Consider the following 27,420-nt stretch of genomic DNA (forward strand, 5'->3'; position numbering starts at 1 on the left):
GCACATTTTGCCTCTCTCTAGGCAAAATGTAGCTGCATGGACTTTTTACCCTTTGCCTCTTTAGAAGATGAGATTTAGTAAGCTAGTCAGCTCCAAGACCTTTTCTATCGAGAATATATTTCTTTTACTTCAATAAAGACCTTTGAACCTAAAGTTCTGACTGCAATCCTGAGCCATCCTAAGGAATAGAAGCTTATCCCAGATCATCATACATATGTTTCTGCTGGTTATGAAGTATACCTCTGGGTACTCTGTTATATTTATGGTGAAATCACCCCAACTGAGGGTTATTTTTGAGCTTAACAGCTCAGATTCTCCAACAATTATTCACTTGCAAGTGAGGGAATCATAAAGGTCCTGCATGGCAAGACCTGGAAAACAGGGCGTTTGGAGGTCTGCCATGCATCGGGTCTCTATAAATTGAAGCTGACTTGTGGCCAAATAGGATTGAATTGGTCCAAGGAGCCTAAATACCCCAAAGGCACCAGATCCTTTCTGATCTTGGAAGCTAAGCAGAGTCAATCTTGGTTAGTACTTGAATGAAAGACCACCAAAGAGTAAAAGATTCTGTAGGCTCCCTTTCAGAGGAAGGAAGTGGCAAAACCACCTTTGAGTTTTCCTTGCCTAAGAAAACCCTAGGAAATCTATGGGGCCAAGGAGAAACTTGAAGTGACATATACAAACACAGAGAGAATAAGGCTGCTGTGAATTTTCTGGGTTGTATGGCCGTTCTCTAGAAGCATTCTCTCCTGACGTCTCGCCCACATCTATGCCAGGCATCCTCAGAGCTTGTGAAGTCTGTTGGAAACTAGGCAAGTGGGGTTTATATATCTGTGGAATGTCCAGGGTGGAAGAAAGAACTTTTGTCTCCTTGAAGCAAGTGTGAATGTTGCAGTTGGCCACCTTGGTTAGCATTGACTAGCCTCGATCTTCCAGGGAGGCCCTCCTCTCGCTCCCGCCTCCATCACAAACGCGACTGGTGGGGGACAACTTGGGAGAGGGCCTTCTCTGTAATGGCCCCTCGGCTCTGGAATTCACTCCCCAGATATATTAGGCAAGCCCCTACTCTGGCAATCTTCAGGAGGAACCTGAAAACTTGGCTGTTCCAATGTGCCTTCAATGATTGATTACATGATAATCCCTGACCAAACTCTGCATAAAATGCCCTCAGAAGCACTTTATTTTCTTGTTGTGCAATTAAATCCTATCTCATCCCCCGTAGCACCTCCCTGATATTTTACATTGCCCTATCTCCCAATGTTTTAAAATTTTAATGCTTGAATTTGGCCCTGCCCATGGTGATCATTTTTAATGTCTTAATGTTTTGATTTTATATTGTTGGGTAGTTTATATACATTGGTTTTGTATTTTAGGTCATTTTATTTTCCGATTTTCTGTTGTGTTTTTGTGTTATATTGTGTATATTGTATTGATGGGCGTGGCCTCATGTAAGCAGCCTGGAGTCCCCATGGGGAGATGGTGGCGGGGTATAAATAAAGTTTTATTATTATTATTATTATTATTATTATTATCATTATCATTATTATTATTGCAGCTTCAAAGCCTAGCTGCTTCCCCAAAAATCAAGACAGTAAATAAAGAACAATACTTGGAAAACAGGGCAACTCCAGCCAAGAAACAATCAGGGCCAGCTAACACCTCAAAAACAAAGGACTCCCCCCCCCAGGCAGGAAGCAGCCGAACTCTGAAGCTGCAAGACTATTAAATGGTAATCAAGGTGACCAATTGCTACATTCAAGCAGACAAGAGTTCTTTCCTCCACCATGGACGTTCCACAGATATATAAACCTCACTTGCCTAGTTTCCAACAGACCTCACAACCTCTGAGGATGTCTGCCATAGGTGTGGGTGAAACGTCAGGAGAGAATGCTTCTGGAACATGGCCATACAGCCCGGAAAACTCACAGCAACCCAGTGACTCCGGCCATGAAAGCCTTCTACAACACACAGAGAGAATTGATGTATTTCAACACTTCATCACACTAGAAGGAGCCCCCGGTGGCGCAGTGGGTTAAACCCCTGTGCCGGCAGGACTGAAGACTTGACAGGTCGCAGGTTCGAATCCGGGGAGAGGCAGATGAGCTCCCTCTATCAGCTCCAGCTCCTCAAGCGGGGACATGAGATAAGGCTCTCACAAGGATGATAAAGACATCAAATCACCCGGGCGTCCCCTGGGCAACGTCCTTGCACATGTCCAATTCTCTCACACCAGAAGTGACTTACAGTTTCTCAAGTCGCTCCTGACATGGCAAAAAAAAAAATCACACTAGAGAGAAAAAATCCTCTTATAAATCCGGTTTCTGCCTCCTGTAGAATTCTGGGGTTTGTAGTTTAGTGATTCTGTTAAACTAAACTACAAACTCCAGAATTTTGCAGGAGGCAGAAACCAGATTTTAAGTGGATTTATTCTCTAGTGTGATGAGGCACGAAAGGATCTGGCACCTGCGTGTAGGTCGGGAGGTGGTCGGCAGCATCATAGCCATTTGCACGTGTGAATGGTAACTGCGAAGGAACACGTGAAGCCACGAAGGCAGAACTCCTACGACCTGACATCTTCAACGCAGTGCTCGGAGTGGTGCCATCAAAGGAAACAAATCCCACAACCAAGATTATACATAACTGTATTCTCAACTCTCGGCTTTGGAATGCGGATAACACCACAACATGACAAAAGAGACAAAACTGCAAGCAGGTTTGTACAAATCAGCCCGGCTCTCGCTCTCTTCCCTGCTGTGCTTTTTTTTTTCAACATCAAAGGTCGTGAGAGCTTTTGAACGAAATTTAAGGGAATCATCACACTAGAGAATGAATCCACTTTAAATCCGGTTTCTGCCTCCTGCAGAATTCTGGGGTTTGTAGTTTAGGGAGGAGCCTTTAACAGACTCACTAATCTACAACCCCAGAATTCCGCAGGAGGCAGAAACCGGATTTAAAGTGGATTCATTCTCTAGTGTGATGAGGTAATATATTTCCACGAAGGACTTGCGCAGGGAAAGCTCTCCGCGGGTCCAACTCAGAGCCTTGTTTGTGGTTGCTGTTTTTGCCCGACAATTCCTCAGAGATACAAAAGGAGAGAGTCAAAGAAAACCAACTAGAATGAGACAGAGTTGGGATATGAAATGGTTGTCCTGAATTCGAGCGTCAAGTCCTGGCAACTCACACAAAAAAAATATATTTGAGATGCTGAAGATTTCCGAAAAAAGACCTTTCTGGTCGCTCACTTCAGAGACTTGGGTGGAAGGATGGAAGGAATTGAGAGCATTGCAGATACTCTAGAAAGCAACTCTTACTATCTCGATCCAGCATGTTGTATGGGGATTAGGGGAGTTGTAGTCCAGTTCGCCCTGGAGATGCCAAGTGAAGTTTTAGGTGATTCAGTTTTTGTGAAATCTATACCAACGTGTTCTGGTGACTTTGCTTTCCAATTCCATCACCCTGACTAGAGGGAAAAAATCCACTTAAAATCCGGTTGTTGCCTCCTGCAGAATTCTGGAGTTTGTAGTTTAAGGAGGAGCCTTTAACAGCGTCACTAAACTACAAACCCCAGAATTCTGCAGGAGGCAGAATGCGTCTTTTATAAGGCCCAGAGGTCTTCACTCTCTATTCAAAACCACGAGTGCAGCTACGTTGTCAAACGAATGCAGTTTGGCCCCACATTCACTGCCATGGCTCAGTGCTAGGGAATCCTGGGATTTGTAGTTTGGTGAGGCACCAAAAGCGAAGACCAAAGACCTATAGCTCACATGGTTCCATAGCCTTGAAACATTGCAGGTAAAGTGGTGTCAAATTGTATTAATTCTGCAGTGTGGATGTACCCCAAGTCCCCTGAAAAATGTTTAATCTTGGAAAGGTGGGAAGGCAAGTCCGGCTTTGGAAGGTCGGCTGTCAGCCGCCAGGGATTGGCTCAAAGTCAGCCAATGAATGAGCTGAATTCTCCTTGGGGGCGGGACTAGGCACAGTTCTCCTTCTCGTGGCCTCTCGAAGACGTCCCCGAAGCACCAGGATTCTGGACCTCTGTCACAAAATCCTGGTGCCCGTTGATAAAGAAGAAATAAAGAAGGACACCACAACTGAAGAGAGATATTGACAAGCCGGAATGTGTCCAGAGGAGGGCGACTAAAATAATCAAGGGTCTGGAGAACAAGCCCTATGAGGAGCGGCTTAAAGAGCTGGGCATGTTTAGCCTGAAGAAGAGAAGGCTGAAAGGAGACATAATAGCCATGTATAAATACGTGAGAGGAAGTCATAGGGAGGAGGGAGCAAGCTTGTTTTCTGCTTCCCTGGAGACTAGGACGTGGAACAATGGCTTCAAACTACAAAAAAGGAGATTCCATCTGAACATTAGGAAGAACTTCCTGACTGTGAGAGCCGTTCAGCAGTGGAACTCTCTGCCCTTCTTGTGGTGGAGGCTCCTTCTTTGGAAGCTTTTAAACAGAGACTGGATGGTCATCTGTCGGGGTGCTTTGAATGCAATTTTCCTGCTTCTTGGCAGGGGGTTGGACTGGATGGCCCATGAGGTCTCTTCCAACTCTAAGATTCTATGAATAGTAACAAGAGCGGAAAAGAGACTTGCTGAGATGATAGATTGAAATCATTAATAGATGATTACAAATGGCATTTGTAACCTTTTAGTAAAACACCTTTTGGAGATCATAACTTTTAGAAAAGCACGACCTTTCAGAGAAGGGCCAAAAACCCTTTTCAGTTGTTAGACTGAATAACCTGTTCTCTCTGATCTGTTAGGAAAACCGAGATTTTTGCCAGTGTGCATAAAAATAGAAGGGCTTCAGAAGTGTTTTTCAGTGCCCAATATATATATATACTGTGTTTTATATCATGCACCCAAGAGACAAAAATGGAGTAGACTTCGATAAAAAAATAACATATTTGGCTTACTCACAGCCCTCACGTGTTCAGCATACACAGATAAAGAATTTATCAGTCCAGTTTCTGGTATGTTTGAGATAATTCTCTGTGCCATCCGGCCAGGACACCTCTTACAGTAAAACAGCAAGCACATGTATGATCTGAGGTCTGAAGTAGGCTGTAGTCTGCTAAAGTCTGCAGTGTGAAGTGATCCTGTGGTCTGCAGCCCCTTTTGTAATTTCTCAGGAACCATAGAGTAAAGGAAGTTGCATACCAGAACATATATACAGGAAACAGTAAGCAACGGGATCATAGATAAACATTACTAGAGAAGGCTAGAACAAGGTTGTCATTTCCAACAGAGAATGAAAACATGGCTTTGGGGGACAGCAACTCCCAAAATCCTTTAGGCAACAAGGCCAGCAAGAAGATTCTGGGAGTTTCCAGTTGTTTTTAAGTTGAATATTTCCAATATTGCCGACTCCTCAGAACCCTATAAGACACCAGATCCTGTCTCAGCATGGAAGCTAAGCAGGGTCAGCCGTGGTTTCTGCTTCGATGGGAGACCACCAACAAACAACAGATGCCTTCGGTTATCTTTCAGAGGAAGAAAATGGCAAAACCTCAGGAAAGCCATCTGTCGGGGATGCGTTGATGGTGCTTTTCCTGCATGGCGGGGGTTGGACTAGATGACCTTGGGGGGTCTCTTCCAATTCTATAATTCTATAACCTGCTGATTCCAAAAATGGCATCAGTTCCTCCCTATCAACTCTAGTTTTTTTTAGATATAGAACATATACCATTATACCAGTCTTCACTATGCTTTCCCATTGAAAAACCAGGATATTTTAATGTGGTTTTTAAATTAATACCTCTTAAACTTGAAGAAAATTGCAATTAAAAGACAAATTTAGTACATGAATTTTCCTACCGGTTTCTTACCAAAATCACCAAAATACTGGTCAAAGGACATTTAATCAACTACCAAGCTTCCAAACTTGTCTGTCTGTTTGTTCGTTTGTTTTGTTAAAAATGTAATACAAATGTCTGGTTGCTCCTGACACGATAAATAAAGCAAAATCACCGATTTATGATCAATGTTTCTAGTCATTGAAGCATATTTCAAGGCGGCACATATTTTAGGGCCCTTCTACACTGTCATTTAATCCACATTACCTGCTTTTAACTGGATTATATGAGTCTACACCAGGCATGGGCAAACTTCGGCCCTCCACATGTTTTGGACTTTAATTTCCACAAGTCCTAACAGCCGGTAGACTGTTAGAAATTGTGGGATTTGAAGTCCAAAACACCCCGAGAGTCCAAGTTTGCCTATGCCTGGTCTACACTGCCATATAATCCAGCTCGAAGGAGATAATCTGGATTTTATATGGCAATGTTGAAGAGGCCCAAGACATCAAGTATAGGCAGCACCCATGGTTGGTGCTGTCTGGGGATGATGGGAGTTGTAGTCCGGTACCTCCATTGAAAAAATCCCTGGGGAGATCTCCTTGGCCTCCCAGGGTGCATCATAACTGCGTTGGCTCAAGCTATGGATTGATGGGAGTCGTAGTCTGAGGAGGTCTTTGGCCCTCTCTGCCAAAGAGCTCTGCCGCCTCACCAAACTGCAATTCCCAGCATCCCACCGCCTTGAGCCAGACTCCTCCGGATGCCTCCTTTCCACCCGCCCCGACCAACAATGCCGCTTCAGAGAGCGAGCCTGGGTGATTCGCTCTCCCGTCAAACAGGTCGTTATGAGCTGCCAGGCCTGGCACGGGAGGACTTTCCTCTGCCAGGAAAAGCAGTTTTTCTTTCTCTTAATCCGGTGAGCAAACACCCCAGGGCACATTCTCTCGAACCGACGCCCCCGGTTTCCCTTTCCAAACCATATATTTCAAGGCGGCGAGAGAGAAATCGCATTTATCTCGGTTCCAAAGGCGGAGAAATCCTAATGCCGATTACTTTCGGCCATCAATCACGGGAGCGGGTCTCTCCCCCTCCCTTCCCCTCCCTTCCTCGGAGCCAAATATATAGCTTTACACACGAGCTTTGTGGGGTTTTTTCTTCCCCTTCTTCTTAACGTCGCGGAGGAAGAATCGGCTGCCAGTCGTTTGGAGGCAAGAAAGCCAAAGAGAAGAGAGGCGCATTCACGGGTCTTCGGGGAGGCGTGTCTCCCAAATCCATAGGCATCAAAAGTAAACAGAGGTGGACCTTGGGGGGCCGTTTCCACGGGGGGCTAGACCTCGCTTCGCTTTGCATTTGGCGTGCGTCCGGACACGCACAACTGCAGCCCGACGGCAAGAAAGGAAAGCCTTGAATCCGGACTGGACCTTCCGTCAGTTGCTTTATGTTAAGAGAAATGTACATTTCGGTTTAAGAGTACAGAGCATACTATGACTTACTTGAGTAAAATCCCTTTTGAGACCAGGCAAACTTCTGAGTGAACACAGACCTGGTTCTCATGGGAAAGGTTGTTCCACAACAGCTCCCAGCATCCTCTTCCACTTGTGCCGCTGTCTAGGGCAGGCATGGGCAAACTTGGGCCCTCCCGGGGTTTTGGACTCCAACTCCCACCATTCCTAACAGCTCCAGACCTTTTCCTTTCTCCTCTCAACAACTCTTTGTCTCTTGAGGCAAATGTGAATGTTGCAAATGTCCACCTTGATTAGCGTTTAATGGCCTTGCAGCTTCAAAGCCTGGCTGGTTGCTGCCTGGGGCAATCCTTTTTTGGGAGGTGTTGGCTAGCCCTGATTGTTTTCTGTCTGGAATTCCCCTGCTTTGGTTGCTGTAGGTTTTTTCGGGCTATATGGCCATGTTCTAGAGGCATTCCTTCCTGACGTTTCGCCTGCATCTATGGCAAGCATCATCAGAGGTAGTGAGGTCACACTTTTGTTGTTGTTCATTCGTTCAGTCGTTTCCGACTCTTCGTGACTTCATGGACCAGTCCCCGCCAGAGCTCCCTGTTGGTCGTCACCACCCCCACCTCGTTCAAGGTCAATCCAGTCACTTCAAGGAGGCAACACCTACCTCCAGTGATTCCGGCCGTGAAACCCTTCTACAATTCCCCTGGTTTTTTAGTGTTGCTCTTTATTTACTGTCCTGATTTTAGAGGTTTTTGTTAAAACACTTGTAGCCAGATTTTGTTCATTTTCATCGTTTCCTCCTTTCTGTGGAAATTGTCCACATGCTTGTGGATTTCAATGGCCAATTTGCAACATTCACACTTGCTTCAAGGAGACAAGAGTCCTTTCTCCCACCCTGGACATTCCCCAGGTATATAAACCTCACTTGCCTAGTTTCCAACAGACCTCACAACCTCTGAGGATGCCTGCCATAGAGGTGGGAGAGAATGCTTCTGGAACATACAGCCCGGAAAACTCACAGCAACCCAATCACTAGCACGGGACTTGGGGCACATCTACACAAGGGGAGGCGGGGTTGATGCAAGGAGCTGGTTTAGGTTAACTTGGACTGTTCCGATTTTCCAGGCAACAGGCCAGGGACAGACACTAGCCAGTTTGCTCCCGTTGGACCATGGAAACACACTCGGCGGCCTCTGGCAAGTCACACTCTCTCCACCTCAGAGGAGGGCAAAGGCAACTCCCCCTTCAACAAACCTGGCGGAGAAGAGACGTGATAGCCATATATAAATATGTGAGAGGAAGTCATAGGGAGGAGGGAGCAAACTTGCTTTCTGCTGCCCTGGAAACTAGGATGCGGAACATGGCTTCAAACTACAAGAAGGGAGATTCCATCTGAAAATTAAGAAGAACTTCCTGATTGTGCGAACTGTTCAGCAGTGGAACTCTCTGTCCCGGAGTGTGGTGGAGGCTCCTTCTTTGGAAGCTTATAAACAGAGGCTGGATGGCCATCTGTCGAGGGTGCTTTGAATGCTAATTTCCTGCTTCTTGGCAGGGGGTTGGACTGGATGGCCCATGAGGTCTCTTCCAGCTCTATGGTTCTATGAGAAAGCCCTGCGGTAGTGTCCCCTTCGGGTTGCTCCACAGCAACAACAAAGGCATAAGGGCGCCAGACTCTTCTCACTTCGGAAAGAAGTCTTGGATCTCACTTTGAGAAGGAATCGGGATAAAATTAAACCAATCCATCACTCTTTTCCGTCTCTCGACCTCCCTTTAGTTTTGGCCGAAGCAAAGATTTCAAGCCGCGGGAGCTTTTCCTTAGACGCTTCGAGCCTGGCTCTGACCTCAGGATCAGGAATTCGCTATCCTAAAGGGAAGGCAAGTATTGGGGGCTGGAGGCAGCAAAGCCGGCAGGAGCGAGGAGATCGAGTTTCCGAAAGGTAGTTCTGATCTGAGTTAGTCGAAAAACCCGAGTGGTGCGTGCCTGCGTGTGCAGGGTCCATCCTCAACGTCGAACGGATGGACCCACCCACGGAAGACAGGAGGAAGTTGGGCTTCAAGGGAAAGAGGGAAGTCGCCGAGGGAAAAACGTGGCGGACGTCACTCGCGGGACGCCCGGCTTCATTAGGGACAGCCTTTGCTAAAGTAGATGATTTACGGGAATCATCTTCTGGCATTTTTAAAAGGAAGCCCCCTTGGCCTCCAATAGCTTCGAAACGACTGTAGAAGAAGGCCTTAGCTCAGTGTTTCTCAACCTGGGGGTCGGGACCCCTGGGGGGTCGCCAAAGACCATCAGAAAACACAGTATTTGCTGTTCGTCATGAGAGTTCTGTGCGGAAAGTTTGGTCCAATACTATCGTTGGTGGGGTTCAGAATGCTCTTTGATTGTAGGCGAACTATAAATCCCAGCAACTACAACTCCCACATATCAAAGTCTATTTTCCCCAAACTCCACCAGTGTTCACACTTGGGCATATTGAGTATTCGTGCCAAGTTTGGTCCAGAACCCTCATTGTTTGAGTCCACAGTGCTCCCTGGATGCAAACGAACTACAACTCCCAAAGTCAAGCTCAATATCAATGCCTGCCAAGCCCTTCCAGTATTTTCTATTGGTCACGCGTGCTCTGTGTGCCAAGATTGGTTCAATTCCATTGTTGGTGGAGTTCGGAATGTTCTTTGACTGTAGTTCACCTACAGTCAAGGAACATTCCCAGCGACTACAACTCCCAAATATCAAAGTCTATTTCCCCCAAGCTCCACCAGTGTTCACACTTGGGCATATTGAATATTCGTGCCAAGTTTGGTCCAGAATCATCATTATTTGAGTCCGCAGTGCTCCCTGGATGCAAATGAACTACAACTTCCAAACTCAAGATCAATGCCCACCAAACCCTTCCAGTATTTTCTATTAGTCATGGGAGTTCTGTGTGCCAAGATTGGTTCAATTCCATCATTGGTGGAGTTCAGAATACTCTTTGATTGCAGGTGAACTATAAATCCCAGCAACTACAACTCCCAAATGACAACCTCAAACCCCCCTCCCCCCCAGTACTCAAATTTAGGTGTACCGGTATGTGTGCCAAATTTTGTCCAGTGAATGAAAATACATCCTGCATATCAGATATTTACATGACGGTTCATAACAGTCGCAAAATTACAGTTGTGAAGTAGGCAGCAAAAAAAAAATGGTTGGGGGGTCATCACAACATGAGGAACCATATCAAGGGGTTGTGACATTAGGAAGGTTGAGAACCACTGCCTTAGCACAAGGTGGTGTGCCCGGAAGCCTCCTCTGGGGAGAAAGCGAGAAGGAGCCTTTTTGGTGGAGGCTCCTTTTTTGGACGCTTTTAAACAGCGGCGGGATGGCCATCTGTCGGGATGCTTTGAATGTGCTTTTCCTGCTTCTTAGCAGAATGGGGTTGGACTGGATGGCCCACGGGGCCTCTTCTAACTCTAGGATTCTATGATTCTGTGGAGAGAGGGGCCTTACGCCCTCACGAATCCCCCCCCTCCCCCCATTACTTTAACTTTGGCAAACCCATGAGGGTTTTCTTAACCAAAGGATCCTCAGAGGTGGTTTTGCCTTCCTCCGAGAGGCAGCCTCCAGCCGCTGGGATTCTTTGGTGGCCTCTCATCCAAGGACTCAGCTTCCCTTTGAGGTATTTTAGGACTCAGCGGAGAGGTTGATTTCCCCAAAGTCGCACAAGGTCATTTGCAGGGACCGTGGGTACGCATTCCCCCAGGAGGGCTTCCTTCCGCCCCAATGGCGCCCTCTTCCTCCTCCTTCTTGGAACCAAGAATTATACAATTAGGAAAGACCACAAGGACGACCCAGTCCAACCCTCTGCCATGCAGGAAAGCACAACCCAAACACTCCCGACAGATGGCCAGTCAGCAACGGCTTTAAAACCTCCAAAGAAGGCGCCTCCCCCAGCTTCCAAGGCGCCATATTCCACTGGCGGTCTTACCGTTAGGTTAGGAAGGCTTCCCTAATATGTAGGGGGAATATGTTGTCGAAGGCTTTCATGGCAGGAATCACTAATCACTAAATCAGTAATCTAGAAATACTAGATCAGTGAATCCGGATGAAAATAAAAGTGGCGTGACCGAGCAAACCATTTTTAAACACCCTTGTATTACTGGGTTGCTGTGAGTTTTCCGGGCTGTATAGCCATGTTCCAGAAGCATTCTCTCCTGCTGCCTGAGGATGATGGGACTTGTAGTCCGGTAAGGTAAAGTTAAAGGGTTGCTTTTACAGCCCGGAAAACTCACAACAAACCTGTTGTTGAAGGCTTTCATGGCTGGAATCACTGAGCTGCTGTGAGTTTCCCGGGCTGTGTGACCATGTTCCAGAAGCATTTTCTCCTAACGGTTCACCCACATCTATGGCAGGCAACCCCTCACAACCTCTGAGGATGTCTTCCATAAATGTGGGCGAAACGTCAGGAGAGAATGCATCTGGAATATGGTCATACAGTCCGGAAAACTCACAGCAACCCTGTAGGAGGAATCTTTTCCACCCATGCCATTTGAATCCATTTCTCTGTCCCCTCCTCAATGTGACAGATGTCATTTCAAAATGTGATAATGGCTCCCATGTCCCCTCTCTGCCTTCTTTTCTTCAAGGTAAACATACCCAGTTCCCTCAGCCTGGCATCTCAATCTCAATCTCCTCCTCCTCCTCCAGCCACATCCTAAACCAGGCATGGGGAACCTTCGGCCCTCCAGGTGTGGTGGACTTCAACTCCCACAATTCCTTGAGGCCAAGGTAAGCCTTTGGGGCGAATGCCGAGCCTCAAGGAATTGTGGGAGTTGAAGTCCACCACACCTGGAGGGCCGAAGGTTCCTGACCCCTGTCCTAAACAGATCCTCTCGACGAGAGTGCCATCTGTTCCCAGAAGCCCGACAGGCTGTTATTGCCCATTATTAAAAGATCTGGGCATAATAAAGGCATCGCAAAGGTCTCGTCGGTTCCCTGATTGCCTTTGGGCTTCTTCCCCTTGGCCTTATTGATGTTCGATTCTCCTCTCCAAGCTGAGGCCTCCTTCCAGCTCGGAGGACGAAGAGGCCCGAGGCTTGGTCGAGCTTGGCTGGGGTTTGGCCAAAACAAAAAAGGAGCCGCCGCTCAAGCCATCCTTTGCCCGCTCTGGTTAACCAAAGCGACCCTCAAAGCGATTAGGGCTTATTACCATTTATGACCGAGCAAATGGCGGGCGAGTGGCCATTACCCAAGCAAGCGGCTCACCCGAAACAGTCGGGCGGCGGAGAGGAAGCCGGGGAAGAGCAGGGAAAACGGGGACTGGGCGGAGGAAGGAGCCCTGCCGCCTTGGGAAGTCATGTTGCCCTTCTGCGTGCAATACCCGCAGGCAGTTTTTCCTCCCTCGCCTGCTTCATTTCAGGTACACGACAAATAAATAGTCCTCTGGAAATCTAAGCCTCGACAGTGTATCTCCCTAGAGCAGGCATGGGCAAACTTGGGCCCTCCGGGTGTTTTGGACTTCAACTCCCACCATTCCTAACAACCTCCGACCCATTCCTTTCCCCCTCAGCTTAAGCCCCACAAAGTAACCAGGAGGTATCTTCTCCGCGCCAGAGCCGGAAATAAAAGGGGAAGCCTTTGCCCCTTGGTTCTTTTACCTATTTCTCTGGGACACACAATCTTATTTCACGACATATTTCATTGTCACTAAGCCCCAAACGCCTACTCTAAAGATCACTGGCCATTTTGGTTCCTCACTGGAACATTTTGGTTCCTCAAATATTAGTCCTGTTTCTGAGTATATTTGATCTACTAATGTCAAAAATGGCAACATATGCTATCTACTAATCATCACTCATAGAAAGGAACCCCCGGTGGCGCAGTGGGTTAAACCCTTGTGACGGCAGGACTGAAGAAGAACAGGTCGCAGGATCGAATCCAGGGAGAGCGGGGGTGAGCTCCCTCTGTCAGCTCTAGCTCCCCATGTGGGGACATGAAAGAAGCCTCCCACAAGGATGGTAAAACATCCGACCATCCCCTGGGCAATGTCCTTGCAGACGGCCAATTCTCACACCAGAAGCAACTTGCAGTTTCTCAATTCGCTCCTGACACGAAAAAAACACACACATAGAAAACCACGATAATAACCATATCTGAGAAACTAGAGTTGATATGGTCTAGCCGCCCTGAGTCGCCTTTGGGGAGATGGTGGTGAGGTATAAATAAAGTTCATTGTTATCATTATTATCCAATGCAATTGTCTGAATAACCCCTGGAACAGGCCTAAAAACCAAGACAACAAGATACATTTATATACACGAGGGTAGGTCAAAAAGATTTGCCTCCTGACACAGGAGTTCCAGTGTTCCAGGGAGGAACCAAAATGGCCAGTGACACAGGAGGCAAAACTTTTTGACCCACCCTTGTGTAGCAGACGTTGCTACAGATTATAGCCTGTACTGTCCTCTACACAAAACTATTTTCAACATAGTGACCAACCATTTGTACATATTTGTGCCATCGTTTAATCCAGGCATCAAAACCAAATAGAAAAAAATCATGGTTTTGCTTCGTGACCCATTATTTTATTGTTGTACTGTTGTAATGGAACTGACAGAGGGAACTCATTCAAGTCATTGAATCGGAAACCACAGTGGGTTGTCCTTCAGAGGTCCAAACAGGTAAAAGTCAGGAGGGCCAAATCATAAACATTCTTCAAGCGATTATGGATTTCCTTAGGTGCACAACTTTCTTTTTCTAGAAATGAAATGACGACTCTTTCTTTTAGCTTCAGAATCATGGTTCTAATCAGTCAATCGGAAAAAGAAACGACGGTATCAGTAGAGTAAGGTGACCTCTATCATATCATGCATAGATAGACCAGTAGCTGTGAATGAAAGAAAAGTTTGAGTGATGGAAGCATTACTTTTTGACCCACAGTCGTCTGTTTGTTGGTTGGATTGTGTATTCTTTACTTCCTTAATATTCCTTCCCCTCTTCCATTCCTCCTACCAAGCCCTTAAGGAGCTCCGTTTTGTAAAGAAGGGTTCATCACACTGGAGAAAAAAAAATCCACTTTAAATCCGGTTTCTGCCTCCTGCAGAATTCTGGGATTTGTAGTTTAGGGAGGCTGTTAAAGGCTCCTCCCTAAACTACAAACCCCCAAATTCTGCAGGAGGCAGAAACCGGATTTAAATTTGATTTTTTTTTTGTGTCTAATGTGATGAGGCCTTTAATTAATGCTCGTGTGGCGTTGAGTCGGAATTGAATTATTTCGCTTTTCTGAACTCATTTGGAAAAAAAGTGGCCAAACATACTAGCGGTGGCGTTTCCGAAGGCGCTGAGATGTATTAGCAAGGTGTTTTTTGTGTCATTAGCTGGCCTAAAAGTCAGAATTTATTAGTCCGATTTCGATTGGACCGATGGGACTGAGCTCAGTGTGGACTCACCATGAATTCAATGGAAGCGACCGATTAGATTGACGTATAATCATTGCCCCCAGACTGCATTTCGAATTACATTAGATCGTCAGTGTAAACCAAGCATGGGCCCTCCTGGTGTTTTGGACTTCAACTCCCACAATTCCTAACAGCCTTCCCTTTCTGAGAAAAGTAAAAAAGGCCTCTGTGTGAGAGAGGTTTCAGTATGAGGAAGGCCTGGTGTGAGCGAAGCCTTGTGTGAGAAAGCTCCAATGTGAAGGCTGCTGTGTGTAAAGCTACAAGTTCTTTAGCAGTTATGGGCAAACTTGGGCCCTCCAGGTGTTTTGGACTCCAACTCCCACCATTCCTAACAGCCTCAGGCCCCTTCCTTTGCTGAGAAGAGTAAAAGGCCTCAGTGTGAGAGAGATTTCAGTATGGTGTGAGTGAAGTCTTGTGTGAGAAAGCTCCAGTGTGTAAAGCTACAAGTTCTTTAGCAGTTATGGACAAACTTGGGCCCTCCAGTTGTTTTGGACTCCAACTCCTACAATTCCTAACAGCCTCAGGCCCCTTCCTTTTCCCCCTCAGCCACTTAAGCCTGAGGCTGTTAGGAATTGTGGGAGTTGGAGTCCAAAACACCAGGAGGGCCCGTTTTCCCAGGCCTGCTTTAGATCTCCATCAGTCGGAAAGGAATAGGAGGCAGACGACGACAGCAAACAAACAAACAAACAGGCGCAATAAAAAGCTGTCGAAGATCGTACATAAAGGGGCATAGACCTCAGTCTCCCCTCAATCTATTGTAATTTCTCTCAGGGCCGGACTCGTGTAGTAAGGCTGTTGCAAGGATTCCAACAGAAGGGTTGCAAGCTCCGGGCGCGAAGGCAGTTTTGAGGCCGAAAAGCCTTGCATTTTCCCCAAAGACCGTTCAACGGAGCTCCACGGGGTGTAAAACATGACGGTTTTGAAGCCCGTCTTCCTGCTTTAGCAGCTTGACATTTCTCAGGGAGAGGAAAGGGGAGACCCGACGGGACGGAAAGGTTGAAGCTGGTGGCATCTGATCTGATGGGCTGAGGGCTGGGCTCGACATTGTAGATTTAATGCAGTCTGACACCCCTTTAGCTTCCGCAGCTCCATGCTACGGAATGGTGGGAGTTGTCGCTTAGTGAGGCGTCACACTAGAGAATGAATCCACTTTAAATCCGGTTGCTGCCTCCTGCGGAATTCTGGCCTTTGTAGTTTAGGGAGGAGACTTTAACAGCCTCACTAAACTACATACCTCAGCATCCTGCAGGAGGCAGAAACCGGATTTAAAATGGATTAATTATCTAGTGTGACGAAGCATCAAGACAGCAGGCTAGAGACACTGTAATACGATTCCATAGCATTGCGCTACGGCAATTAAACTGAAGTCAAACTGCAGTCTAGACGCACTCCTGTGTCGAGCGTTTCAGTGGCGCCGGAAGACGCTGGGGTTTCGGACCCCCTCCCCCCCCCTCCCCCAGTCTCCTGCTTGGAGTTTCTTTCAGGGTGAGCCTCGGGTTTAAGAAGGGCCGCTGAATGCGAATAAGGTTCAGCCAAGGGCCTGGGGTTGCTGCCACCTCCAGAGCGACACCAGGGACCGCCGTGTGGCTTCCTCCTTCCGGCCTCGCCCGCCGCAAAAGGGTTCCTCGGGCCGCTTCCGTTTCCAGGGCCGGAGGAGGAAACCCGCAGCCGCCACCTTCGCCTTCTAAAACCGAGGCCACCCGCTCCGCTGCCTTCACCAAGGCCCCGGCCCCTCATTTAATGCGGCCCCATTGCGATTATCCGGGAATTCAAGAGTTGTGTGAACTGAGTCCTCTACACAGCCGTGAACCTTGGGCGGGTGCGGTTTGTGCCCGAGAGGGAATAGCTGCTTTTCAAGGCTCCCAAAGGGAATCCGCTCAAGTCTCTGATTTGTGATTCACTTTATTTCTATGCTGCCTTTCTCCCTTAAAGTAACTCAAGGCGGCTGCCAGGAGCCCAAGAAATGAACATTCAGGCTCGCCCTTCCTAAATTGTCAACATCCGGGAGCTGGAAACCCAGACCCTGTCTACCCTGCCATATAAAATTCAGATCTGGGTTATATGGCAGTGTAGACTCATAATCCATTTCAAAGCAGAGAATCTGGATTATACAGCAGTGTAGTCTCATATAATCTACTTCAAAGCAGAAAATCTGGATTATATTGCGGTGTAGGCTCATATAATCCACTTCAAAGCAGAGAATCTGGATTATACCGCAGTGTAGGCTCATATAATCTACTTCGAAGCAGAAAATTTGGATTATACAGCAGTGTAGACGCATATAATCTACTTCAAAGCAGACAATCTGGATTATACGGCAGCGTAGGTTTATATAATCCACTTCAAAACAGAGAATCTGGATTATATGGCAGTGCAGACTCATATAATCCACTTCAAAGCAGAGAATCTGGATTATATGGCAGTGTAGACTCATATAATCCACTTCAAAGCAGAGAATCTGGATTATATGGCAGTGTAGACTCATATAATCCACTTCAAAGTAGAGAATCTGGATTATATGGCAGTGTAGACTCATATAATCCACTTCAAAGTAGAAAATTTGGATTATACAGCAGTGTAGACTCATATAATCTACTTCAAAGCAGACAATCTGTACGGCAGCGTAGGTTTATATAATCCACTTCAAAGCAGAGAATCTGGATTATATGGTAGTGTAGGACCAGCCTCCATGCACTCGTGTTTGTGTGTGCGTATCTGCCCCATATGCCTTGAAAACCAAGTTTCAATTCTGCTTTGTAGAACAAATGCAGTTTGACTCCACTTTCACATCTGCACATCTACACTGATAACTTCAGTCAGTATCGACTGGGCCCCTAGGATAGTAATGACACCAATCACAGAACACTGGTGCTCATTGAAGGCTTTCTTGAGCGGATTTTTTGTTAGTTTGTTGGCCGGCAGTTTGAAGCTGGCCGGATTCGGTTCGGCCCTCATGGCTGGATGCTATGGAACCATAGGAGTTGTAGTTTGAGGAGGTTTTCAGCCTTCCCTGCTCAAGAGGTTGGTGCTTCGCCAAACTATAACTGCCATGCTTTGTGCCATGGCAGTTAAAGCGGTGTCAAACTACATGAATTCTACAATGTAGATGAACCCAGGGAGGAAGGGAAAGTCCAAGGGGGAAGAAAGCGAGGATTCACCTTGTCCTCGCCGAGATGGAGGCCTGGTGCATCTAACTTCGCTTTCCCTGGAGGCGGAAAACACCCCTCCTCCGCTCTCGAAGCCTTGGAGGGTGGATTGGGTGGAAAGAGGCTCCCCCCGGAGAGGAAAAGAGAGCGAAAGGCAGGAGTTCCGCGGGGAAAGAAGCCACGGGACGCACCGCGGGTGGAGAGGCCTTGGCGCCGGATCGGGTCCATCCTTGCTACCAAGCCCTTTGACGGATCGCTCTCTTCCCTTTTCCCTTCTCTTCTAAGGCGGCAGAGTTTGAGGAAGGGAAACGAGGAGAAGAAAGGAAGGAGACATCCGTCTTGGGTTTACAAGTTATAAACACCCGACTTACAAACAACCCATAGTTAGGGACAACAGGAAGGAAGAGAATGCTACTCCTCGGAAGGGAAATTCACTCTTGGGAGAGTTACCACGGGGAAAATGTGTCTCCACTGAATATTTAGTATCAACTCTTGTTTCCACAATAAGCTTTTTTCTTTTCTTCCAAAATCCAATAATCAGACAGGGACAGAAAGTGAGGTGAAATCTTCTGAACGGGGCACAGACAACACCAAAGCTTACTATCTATCTATCTATCTATCTATCTTTCTTCCTTCCTTTCTTCTATCTATCTATCTATCTATCTATCTTTCTTCCTTCCTTTCTTCTATCTATCTATCTATCTATCTATCTATCGAGCTTTGGATAGAATAGGGAGGGAAGGCTTAACAACCCTGTGGTGTTTCTCTTGCTGTCTGTGCCCCTGTCCAGAAGACTTAATCTCGCTTACTTTCTCATTCTCTCTCTCTATGGCATGACTTGAGTTATGCTTAAAATGTTTCGACTTACATACAAATTCAACTACAGAAGCTATCTTGTTCGTAACTTGGGACTTCATGTATAAGCGAACAGAGTTGACACTAAGGATCTCAGCTGGTGGCACTCCGATCCTAAATCTTGGGGTGGATCTAATGCCCTTTGGCACTATGGCCCCGTCTACACTGCCATATAAAACCCAGATGATCTGCTTTGAGCTGGATTAAATGGCAGTGTAGATTTATATAATCAGGTCCAAAGCAGATGATGTGGATTATTTACTTTGATAATCCGGATTATATGGCAGTGTCGATCCAACCCACTTAAACTGCCAAGGATCAAAACTATAGAACCCTGGGCTTTGTAGTTTGGCGAGGCGTCAGCAGAACTCTTTGGCAGCGAAGGCTAAAGACCTCGTAAAAACAGCAATCTCTGGAGTCCATAGCATTGAACCATTAATTTTGATCTGTAGATGCGCCTTTGAACGGTGCAAAAGTGGAGCTGAATGTGAAGTAGGGTGGATAGTGGAGAGACAGCAAAGCCCAGGACTCGCGTGGCGTCGCAGTGGGCTCCACTTTGCCTGGAGGGCTGCAAGGGATAGAATTCAGTTTTCTCTTTCCCCGATGGCGCATTTCTTCTCCTACAAGGACGGTCTTCTAAGCAAACACTGGCCTGACCGTTTGGACGGCGCAACGCTGACAGATCCAGAGGAAGGCGCGTCCTGAATGCAACGCGCCAAAAAGAGGACTCGAGACTTTAATTGCAATTAAGGAAACGCGGCTCGTGCGGGAGAGTGGTTGCCTTAATCCATCGCTTTTATGCGGAAAAGGAGGAGAGGGAAGGACATTTGTGGGACCCTACACTGGAGAACTAATCCAGTTCGATACCGCTATAACTGCTATGACTCAAGGCTATGGAATCGTGGGAGATGTCATTTTACAAAGCTTTTGCCAAAGAGTGCTAGAATCCCACCATGATTCTGGAGCACAAATTGCGTTAATTCTACAGTGTAAACGCCCCTTTGGCCAAAGAGGAAGAAATACTCTGAAAGTCTTGAAAGGAGTCCCTAATTTCGAAGCAAGTTCCGTTACAATCCGTGGAAACTATTTCCAGGAAACGCTTCCCCAGTCCCCCAAGACAGTTATACCGACCTACCACCGATGTAGATTTTTTCCCCTCTTTTAAGGATCAATCCATTTCCCTACGTGAACTCTCCGTCGAACAAACTGAAAAGACTACCTAGTACTTCTTCGGCGTGCAGATACAGCCATTTGAGCGCTATTTGTGAGTGTAACTTTTGCTAGAAAGCAGGGGTCTTCTTCTTTTTCCGAGGGATTTCCTTCCCTTTCTAGTTTTGTCTTACAGGCTTCAACCATATCTACTAGGAAAGAACAGACAGGGAGGAAAGTGGGGAGATCACGAGGAGGAACCCCTGACTCCTCATTACTCTGATGTAATTTCAAAGTAAAAGGAGTCCAAAACAGAGGGGAAAGGAAGGAAAAAGGCAGCTACCTGCCAAACTTGGTCCACAGAGCTTTCTGGTCTGCTCACTTGTTTTGGCCAAGAGAGGAAGGAGCGCGTTGTGGATGGAGGAGCACAAAAGAATTCTTGCAGAAGGGAAGAAAATACGTGGGGGAGAGGAAGGAAGGAAGGAAGGAAGGAAAATAATGATCGTGGGGTCTGAATGTTAAGTTTTCTCTAAATGACCATCAGCTAGAAAGTTAGAGTGTAGCAGAGAGAGAAAGGGGGAGAGAAAGGATAGAAGGAAGGAAGAACGGAAGGAAAGAAGGAAGGAGGGAGGGAAGAAGGGAGAGAAGGAGAGTAAGAAGGAAGGAAGAAGGGAAAGAAAGAGAGAAGGAGGGAAAGAAGGAAAGAAGAAAGGAAGGAAGGAAAGAAGGAAGGAAGAAGGAAGGGAGGGAAGGAGAGAAGGAGGGAAAGAAGGAAGAAAGGAGGAAAGAAAGGACGGAAGGAAAGAAGGAAGGAAGAAGGGAAGGAAAGAAGGAAGGAAGAGGGGGGAGGGAAAGAAGGAAAGAAAGAAGGGAAAGAAGGAACAAAAGGAGGGAAGTAAAGAAGGAGAGAAGGAAGGAGCGAAAGAAGGAAGGAAGGAGAGGAGGAAGGAAAGGAAGGCGAGAAGGAGGGAAGGAAAGAAGGAAGGAAGGTTGGTTGGTGGTGTGGTTTCCGAGCTGTGCGGCCGTGTTCTAGCACCATTTTCTCCTGCTGTTTTGCGTGGCGAAACGTAGAAGACGGCCAGACAGCTCGGGAAACCACACCACAATCCAATGATTCCTGCCGTGAAACCCTTCGACAATCGGAAAGCAGGAATATCGGATTGATCTAACGTGACAAGCTGCAAACCAGAGAGAGGAAGTGAGTGGAGAATTTGCAACACATGTTGATCTAAACTGCCTGCTAGCCAGCCTTCCTAGATCCTGGATGATGCCCCGCGGAGAAGACTTGGGAGGGGGGGACTGTCACCCCCCGGGGGCTTCCCCTGGCCCTCCCAAGCGCTCCCCGGTCCTCGGAAGGGGACTCACCGTAGCAGGAGAGCGGGAGGGCGCCGTTGCGTCCGCCGGGCTCCGGGAGCTTGAGTCCGGCTCCGGCGGGGCTTTTGCAGGCGTTCCTCTGGCCGTAGAGCGGCGGCGGGGGTTGGGGCGGCTGCGGGTGGTACTTGCTGAAGGCGGCGGCCGAGAGCGACTGGGGCTGCTGCTGCTGCTGTCCGTCGAGGGGCTGCGGGCACTCCGCCTGGCTGTACCGACTCCGGCACTTGGGGCTGCCCCCGCCGCCTCCGTTGTGGTGGCTGCTGTTGCCCCCGTCGCCGAAGCTTTGCCCTTTGCCGGCCAGGAAAGCGGGGCTGAACTTGTCGCTGCCTCCTCCGCCGCCTCCCCCCCCTCCTCCTCCTCCTCCGCCGCCGGGAAATGCCCTAAAAGGCGAGGAGCCGTCGGCGCTGCCCTGCGATGGGGCGGTGTTGTAGAAGGAATCCATGGCAGCGGCGGCAGCTGGGTCGCAAAAGGCAACGCAGCCCTCGGCGTTCATGGCCCCGACTTGAAAAGGGCCCCGGCGGAGGAGAAAGCAGCGAAGTCCTCCTCCTCTTGCCTGGCCAGGAAGCCTTGCTCTGGGGCTCCCCCCTCCCCTCCTCTCTCTCTCTCGCTCCCTCGCTCTCCTTCCTTCACTCCCCCTCCCTCCTTCTCTCTCTCTCTCTCTCTCTCTCTATGAGTCGGGTGAGCGAGCGCTAAGAGGATTCAGATGTGCCTGAAAGCTTCGCAGGAGAAGCCCCCGCCCTCGCCGCCCCCCAAGACCCAGAGAAAGGGCCGAGGAAGGGGGCTCTCTCCCCCTCGCCTAGCCCCCTTTCTCCCCCTCCCCTCTCTCTTCCTCCCTCCCTCCCTCCCTCCTCTAGCTGATGGACATTTAGAAGAAACTTAACATTCAAACTCTACAGTCATTATCTTATTTCCTTCCTCTTCCTTGTTTCTATGCTCCAAGGACCCTTCCACACAGCCCTGTATCCCAGAACATCAAGACAGAAAATCCCACTTTGTTTGAGTATGGACTCAGATAACTCAGTTCAAAGCAGATAGTGTGGGATTTTTCTGGCTTGATATTCTGGGATATAGGGCTGTGTGGAAGGGCCCTATGTTTCTAGCTGATGCTCATTTATTTAGAGAAAAACTTCATACTCTACAATAATTGTTTTGTCCAAGGCAGCACTAAAAAAACAAACCAGGGGAATTCCTGATAGGAAACAATCAGGGCCAGCTAACACCTCCCAGCAAAGGATTCCTCCCAGGCACGAAGCAGCCAGGCTTTGAAGATGCAAGTCTATTCAATGCTAATCAAGGTGGCCAATTGTGACATTCACACTTGCCTCAAGCAGACAAGAGTTCTTTCTCCCACCCTGGACATTATTCCACAGATATATAAACCCCACTTGCCAAGTTTCCAACAGACCTCACACTTTCTGAGGATGACTACAGGAGAGAATGCTTCTGGAACATGGCCATACAGCCCAGAAAACTCATAACAATTTGGGCCCTTTCCACACAGCTGACTAAAATCCCACTTTATGCGCTTTGAACTGGAATATATGGCAGTGTGAACTCTGATAACCCAGTTCAAAACAGATATTGTGGTATTTTCTGCTTTGATATTCTGCGTTACATGGCTGTGTGGAAGGCCCCCTTCCTTTCTCTTTTCTATAATCTTCTAGCTTTAGAGTATAGAAAATACTTGAGAAACTGCAAATCGCTTCTGGTGTGCAAGGAAGTTGCCCAGGGCGTCTGCAAGGAAGTTACCCAGAGGACGCCCGGATGAATGTTTAATGTTTTACCATCTTCTCTTCATGTACCCACATGGGGAGTTGGAGCTGACAGAGGGAGCTCAACCCGCTCTCCCCGATTCGAACGGAATCTGCTGACATTCAAATCCTTGCCTGCCTGCCTGCCTCTTCATCTTTTCTGTACTCTCAGCTTCTAGAGCAAACGTAACTCAGGCCTCTTCTCCACTGCTATATAATTGAGATTATTAAAGCAGATAATACATATTATCTGCTTTGAACGGTATTAGTTGAGTCTACACTGCCATATAATCCAGGTCAACGAAAATAATCTGGATTTTATATGGCAGTGTAGAAGGGGCCATTGAAACCCTACAGTCATGATCTTTCTCTGACTCCTCTTCCAAGGGGAGCTCCTTCAAGGGCGGGCGGGGGGGGGGGGAGATCCTTCTAGAGCTGCTGCGTTTTAGGGCAGCCAGCCTCTCCCCATTTTCCGTCCCCTCCCGGCCTTTCTTTCCCAACAGCCGGGAAAGTGTCTTGGTTGGACTACAACTCCCAGAACTCCCCTGAAGGATTCCCGGGCGGAGCTTTACCGTCAGAGGAAACGGCTCTAGGGAGGCAGTTATCTCAGCAAGTTCTTATAAAACTACAGCTTCCACGATTCCATAGCACTGATCCGTGGCATAATTCGACAGTGTGGATGCGTCCTCAGAGAGGGACTCTGAGGGCCCTTCCACACAGTACTGTAGCCAGAACATCCCACAATCTCTGCTTTGAACTGGGTTATCTGAGTCCACACTGTCATATAATCCAGTTCAATGTGAGCTTCATATACAGCTGTGTGGAAGGGGCCTGGCCGACTTGCAAGCCTTCCTCCTCCTCCTTTTCCTCTTCCTCCTCCTCCTCTTCCTTTTTCTCCTCCTCCTCCTTTTCCTCTTCCTCCTCCTCTTTTTCCTCTTCCTCTTCCTCCTCTTCTTCTCCCTCCTCCTCCTCTTCCTCTTTCTCTTCCGCCTCCTCTTCCTCCTCTTTCTCTTCCTTTTCCTCCTCTTCCTTTTCCTCCTCTTCCTCTTCGTCTCTTTTAACTCCTGCCTCCCCCTGGCGCTCCTCCTCGCCTTCTCCACCCCTCCTTTCTCCACATCTGGTTCCCATTGGGCGCCTCCTCTTCCTCGCTCGTGCTTTACCTTGAAGTTTTCAGTAATACAGATATTACACAAGCGCCATCCTCGGCGAGAAGGAGGCTTTTTAACCCCTTTGTCGTTGCTTCGGGAGGTAACACACACACACACACACACACACACCTCTCAAAAGCTCTTCGGGGAAATTGCAGTAGCATCCAGGAGAACCGTGGCACCACCGGAAGCAAGGATTAGGGCCGAACGCAACAGGGAGATGGGATGGTGAGTCGACCCTTGTGCAACCCCCCCCCCCCCGTGAAGGAATGTGTCTCCTCGAGGGGAGAAGGGCGGCAGACCCCGTTTAGCTTCTCAGGGTGCATCTCCACTGTGGAATGAATGTAGTTTGACACCACTTGAACTCAATACTCAATGCTCTCCAATCACAGAAGAGTCTGCTTTTACAAGTCTTTACCCTTCTCTGCCCCCAAAGTGCTGAACTACGACTCCCATGATGCCATAGCATTGGGCAATGGCAGTTCAGGTGGCGTCAAATTGCATCCACTCTACAGTGTAAACGCACTCATGATCACAGCAAATTATTTACATTGTGTTGGTCGCTTGGAGAGAAACGTGGGGTATAAATAAACATAATAATAATGGGTTGCTGTGAGTTTTCCGGGCTGTATGACCATGTTCCAGAAGCATTCTTTCCTGACGTTTCGCCCACATCTATGGCAGGCATCCTCAGAAGTGGTATGTTGGAAACTAGGCAAGGGAGATGTATTGTCGAAAGCTTTCATGGCCGGAATCACTGGGTTGTTGTGAGTTTTCCGGGCTGTATGGCCATGTCCCAGAAGGGAGCAGAGTTTGGGAAGCTTTGAGTGGCTCCTCTTTCCCTTCTCCTCTCTATCACCTGCCTAATTCTTTCCTCATTTTTGAGGCCTTCCCTTCTCCCCTCCTTCCCTCCCTTCCTCTCTCCCCTCCCTCGAGCTTTTATGACTTAATACAAACGAAATCCGCTCAATGGCGTCGCCTCTTCCCTTAAAGCCACTTCTCTCTAGCGGGGCAGCGAAAAAACTCAGAGAAAAAGGCAAGTCGGGGGATCTTGGGGTGTGGAAAGGAGGGGCGGGATGGAGGGCAATGGAGGGGGGAAAGGTCGGCAAAGGTGGCTCTGTCGCGACGGCACGGTTTGGTAGTCGCCTTGGATTTTGGAGGGTTAAGGGTAAAGGTAAAGGTTTTCCCCTGACATTAAGTCCAGTCGTCCGATTCTGGGGTCGGTGCTCATCTCAATTTCTAAGCCGAAGAGCCGGCGTTATTCAGAGACACCTCCAAGGTCATGTGGCCAGCATGACTACATGGAGCGCCGTTACCTTCCCTCTCGCCGGAGCGGTACCTATTGGTCTACTCACATTTGCAAACACAAAGGCAGATGCTTCTCCTTTCATTTCCGGCTTCTGGATGCACTGCATCTCTAGGGAGGTGCTTTCTCCATTTTCAAGGAGCCTCCTTTGCCTTTTCCCACCCGAGCGGTACCTATTTATTTGCTCACATTGGCATGTTTTCGAAGTACTAGGTTGGCAGAAGCTGGGGCTAACAGCGGGAGCTCATGCCGCTCCCTGGATTCGAACCTGCGACCTTGCTGTCTGCAAGTCGACAGCTCAGCGCTTTAACCCACTGAGCCACCTACTTTCCACTAATCGGGGACTCAAACCCATTTGGTTTTTGGTGGCAGCGCCTTCAACCGCGTTTGGCTCCAACCAAGGCAGTTTGACACCAGTTTAATTGCCATGGCGCGACGCTAGGGCATGCTGGGTGTTGCAGCTTTACAAGGTCTTCTGCCAAAGAGGGCTGCGGCCTTACCAAAACCACTAATCCCATGATTCCATAGCAGTAAGGCTGTATCGAGGGAAAACATTCCCTCCAATGAAGGCTATATAGACCAAAAATGGGCAAACGGGTGTTTTGGACTTCAACTCCCATAATTCCTAACAGCCTTGGGCCCCTTCGCTTAAGCGGCTGAAGGTGGAAAGAAAAGGGCCTGAGGCTGTCAGGAGTTGTGGGTGTTGAAGTCCAAAACACCCGGAGGGAGGGCCCAAGTTTGCCCATGCCTGCTATAGACCTTGTAAAATTAGGACTCCTATGATTCCCTAGCATTACGTTGCACTGTTTATTGTATTTTATGCTTGATTTATTTTATTGTGATGCTTTATTTATGCTTTTTATGTTATTGTGTTGTAATGCACTACTGAGCTTGACCTCATGTAAGCACCCTTTGGGAAGAGGGTGGCGGGGTATAAATAAAGTTATTATTATTATTATTGAGCCATAGCGGTCAAAGTGATGCCAAACCACATCATTTCTACAGTGTAGATGCACCCCCAGCTGAAAGTAGTCCTGGCCGACCTTCACTGAAACCAAATGAGACAGACAGAAGAGACACTTGCTTTGGATTTAATGGAATCTTTAGCTGGATTCTCGCAGTCATGCCGGCCACATGACCTTGGAGGTGTCTACGGACAACGCCGGGGCTTGGAAATGGAGATGAACACCAACCCTCAGAGTCGGACACAACTGGACTTAATGCCAAGGGAAAACCTTTACCTTTCAGGCGCGAAAAACAGAAAAGGAAGAGCGAAATAAACAAGAAGGGAAGAAGAAGCCGGAAAATAATGATGTCCGTCCCTCCTCTGATTTGGACATTTCGAAAATGCATGGGAAAAACGCTTTCTTAAAGGGATTGGCGACACTACAATCCCAGGTTTATTTCGCAATTGAGAAGCCAGGGTTTTTACTCGAAAACACACAAGCATTTGGGAGGAAACGCCGTTAAAAGGGACGGCTCTTGCTGCTCAAGCTCGAGAGTCCATGTCGGAAATCGGATTCCTTAAATGGCCTGGTCTCAGCGCAATCTGAGACTGGTTTCCGCGTGGCCGGTGTCCTTGGGATGCGATTCCGCCGAAAGCCACGGGATTCACAAGGGAAGCTTGGTCCCACCACTCCCCCATTCAAAAAACAGAACAGAAGAACAGCTCTCTCCTGAAATCCGGGCCATTAGTTGTATTCCGAAATCCGATTTAGGGTTTGGGCACTTGGAAAGTCAACCTCAGTGAAAGGACCGCAGGCTGAAGTTCCGCTCAGGGGAAAATGAGATTGTCGTCCTTTGAAATAGATTTGGTTCTAGGGCCAAATGCAAAGTCTTGTGCTGAGGCATTAAGGGATGGATCTCGGATACAAGCAAAGTCCGTTTCCACTTCTATTTCTTGGGGAAACCTGCGTTTATTTCGTTTCTCGGAGGCAGTGGCGAACAGAGCTATTCCTTGTTGTCCTTTTTCTTTTCCCTTCCTCTGAATTTATAGGATTCTCTTTAAGA

General features: G+C 47.9%; 1 protein-coding gene across 1 annotated transcript in view; it reads right to left on the reverse strand.

Annotated features, from left to right (window-relative positions):
• The window catches only part of ALX4 (ALX homeobox 4), a 103,005-nt gene extending 81,187 nt beyond the window's left edge, over positions 1–21,818 (reverse strand). The window contains exon 1 of the mRNA XM_060764384.2: positions 21,200–21,818. Within this exon, the coding sequence (XP_060620367.2) occupies positions 21,200–21,698 (499 nt within the window). The 5' untranslated portion in view covers positions 21,699–21,818. The remainder of the gene's footprint in view (positions 1–21,199) is intronic.
• Positions 21,819–27,420: the final 5,602 nt, after the last annotated feature.

This window comes from Anolis sagrei, chromosome 1 (genome assembly GCF_037176765.1).
Source record: "Anolis sagrei isolate rAnoSag1 chromosome 1, rAnoSag1.mat, whole genome shotgun sequence".
NCBI lineage: Eukaryota > Metazoa > Chordata > Lepidosauria > Squamata > Dactyloidae > Anolis > Anolis sagrei.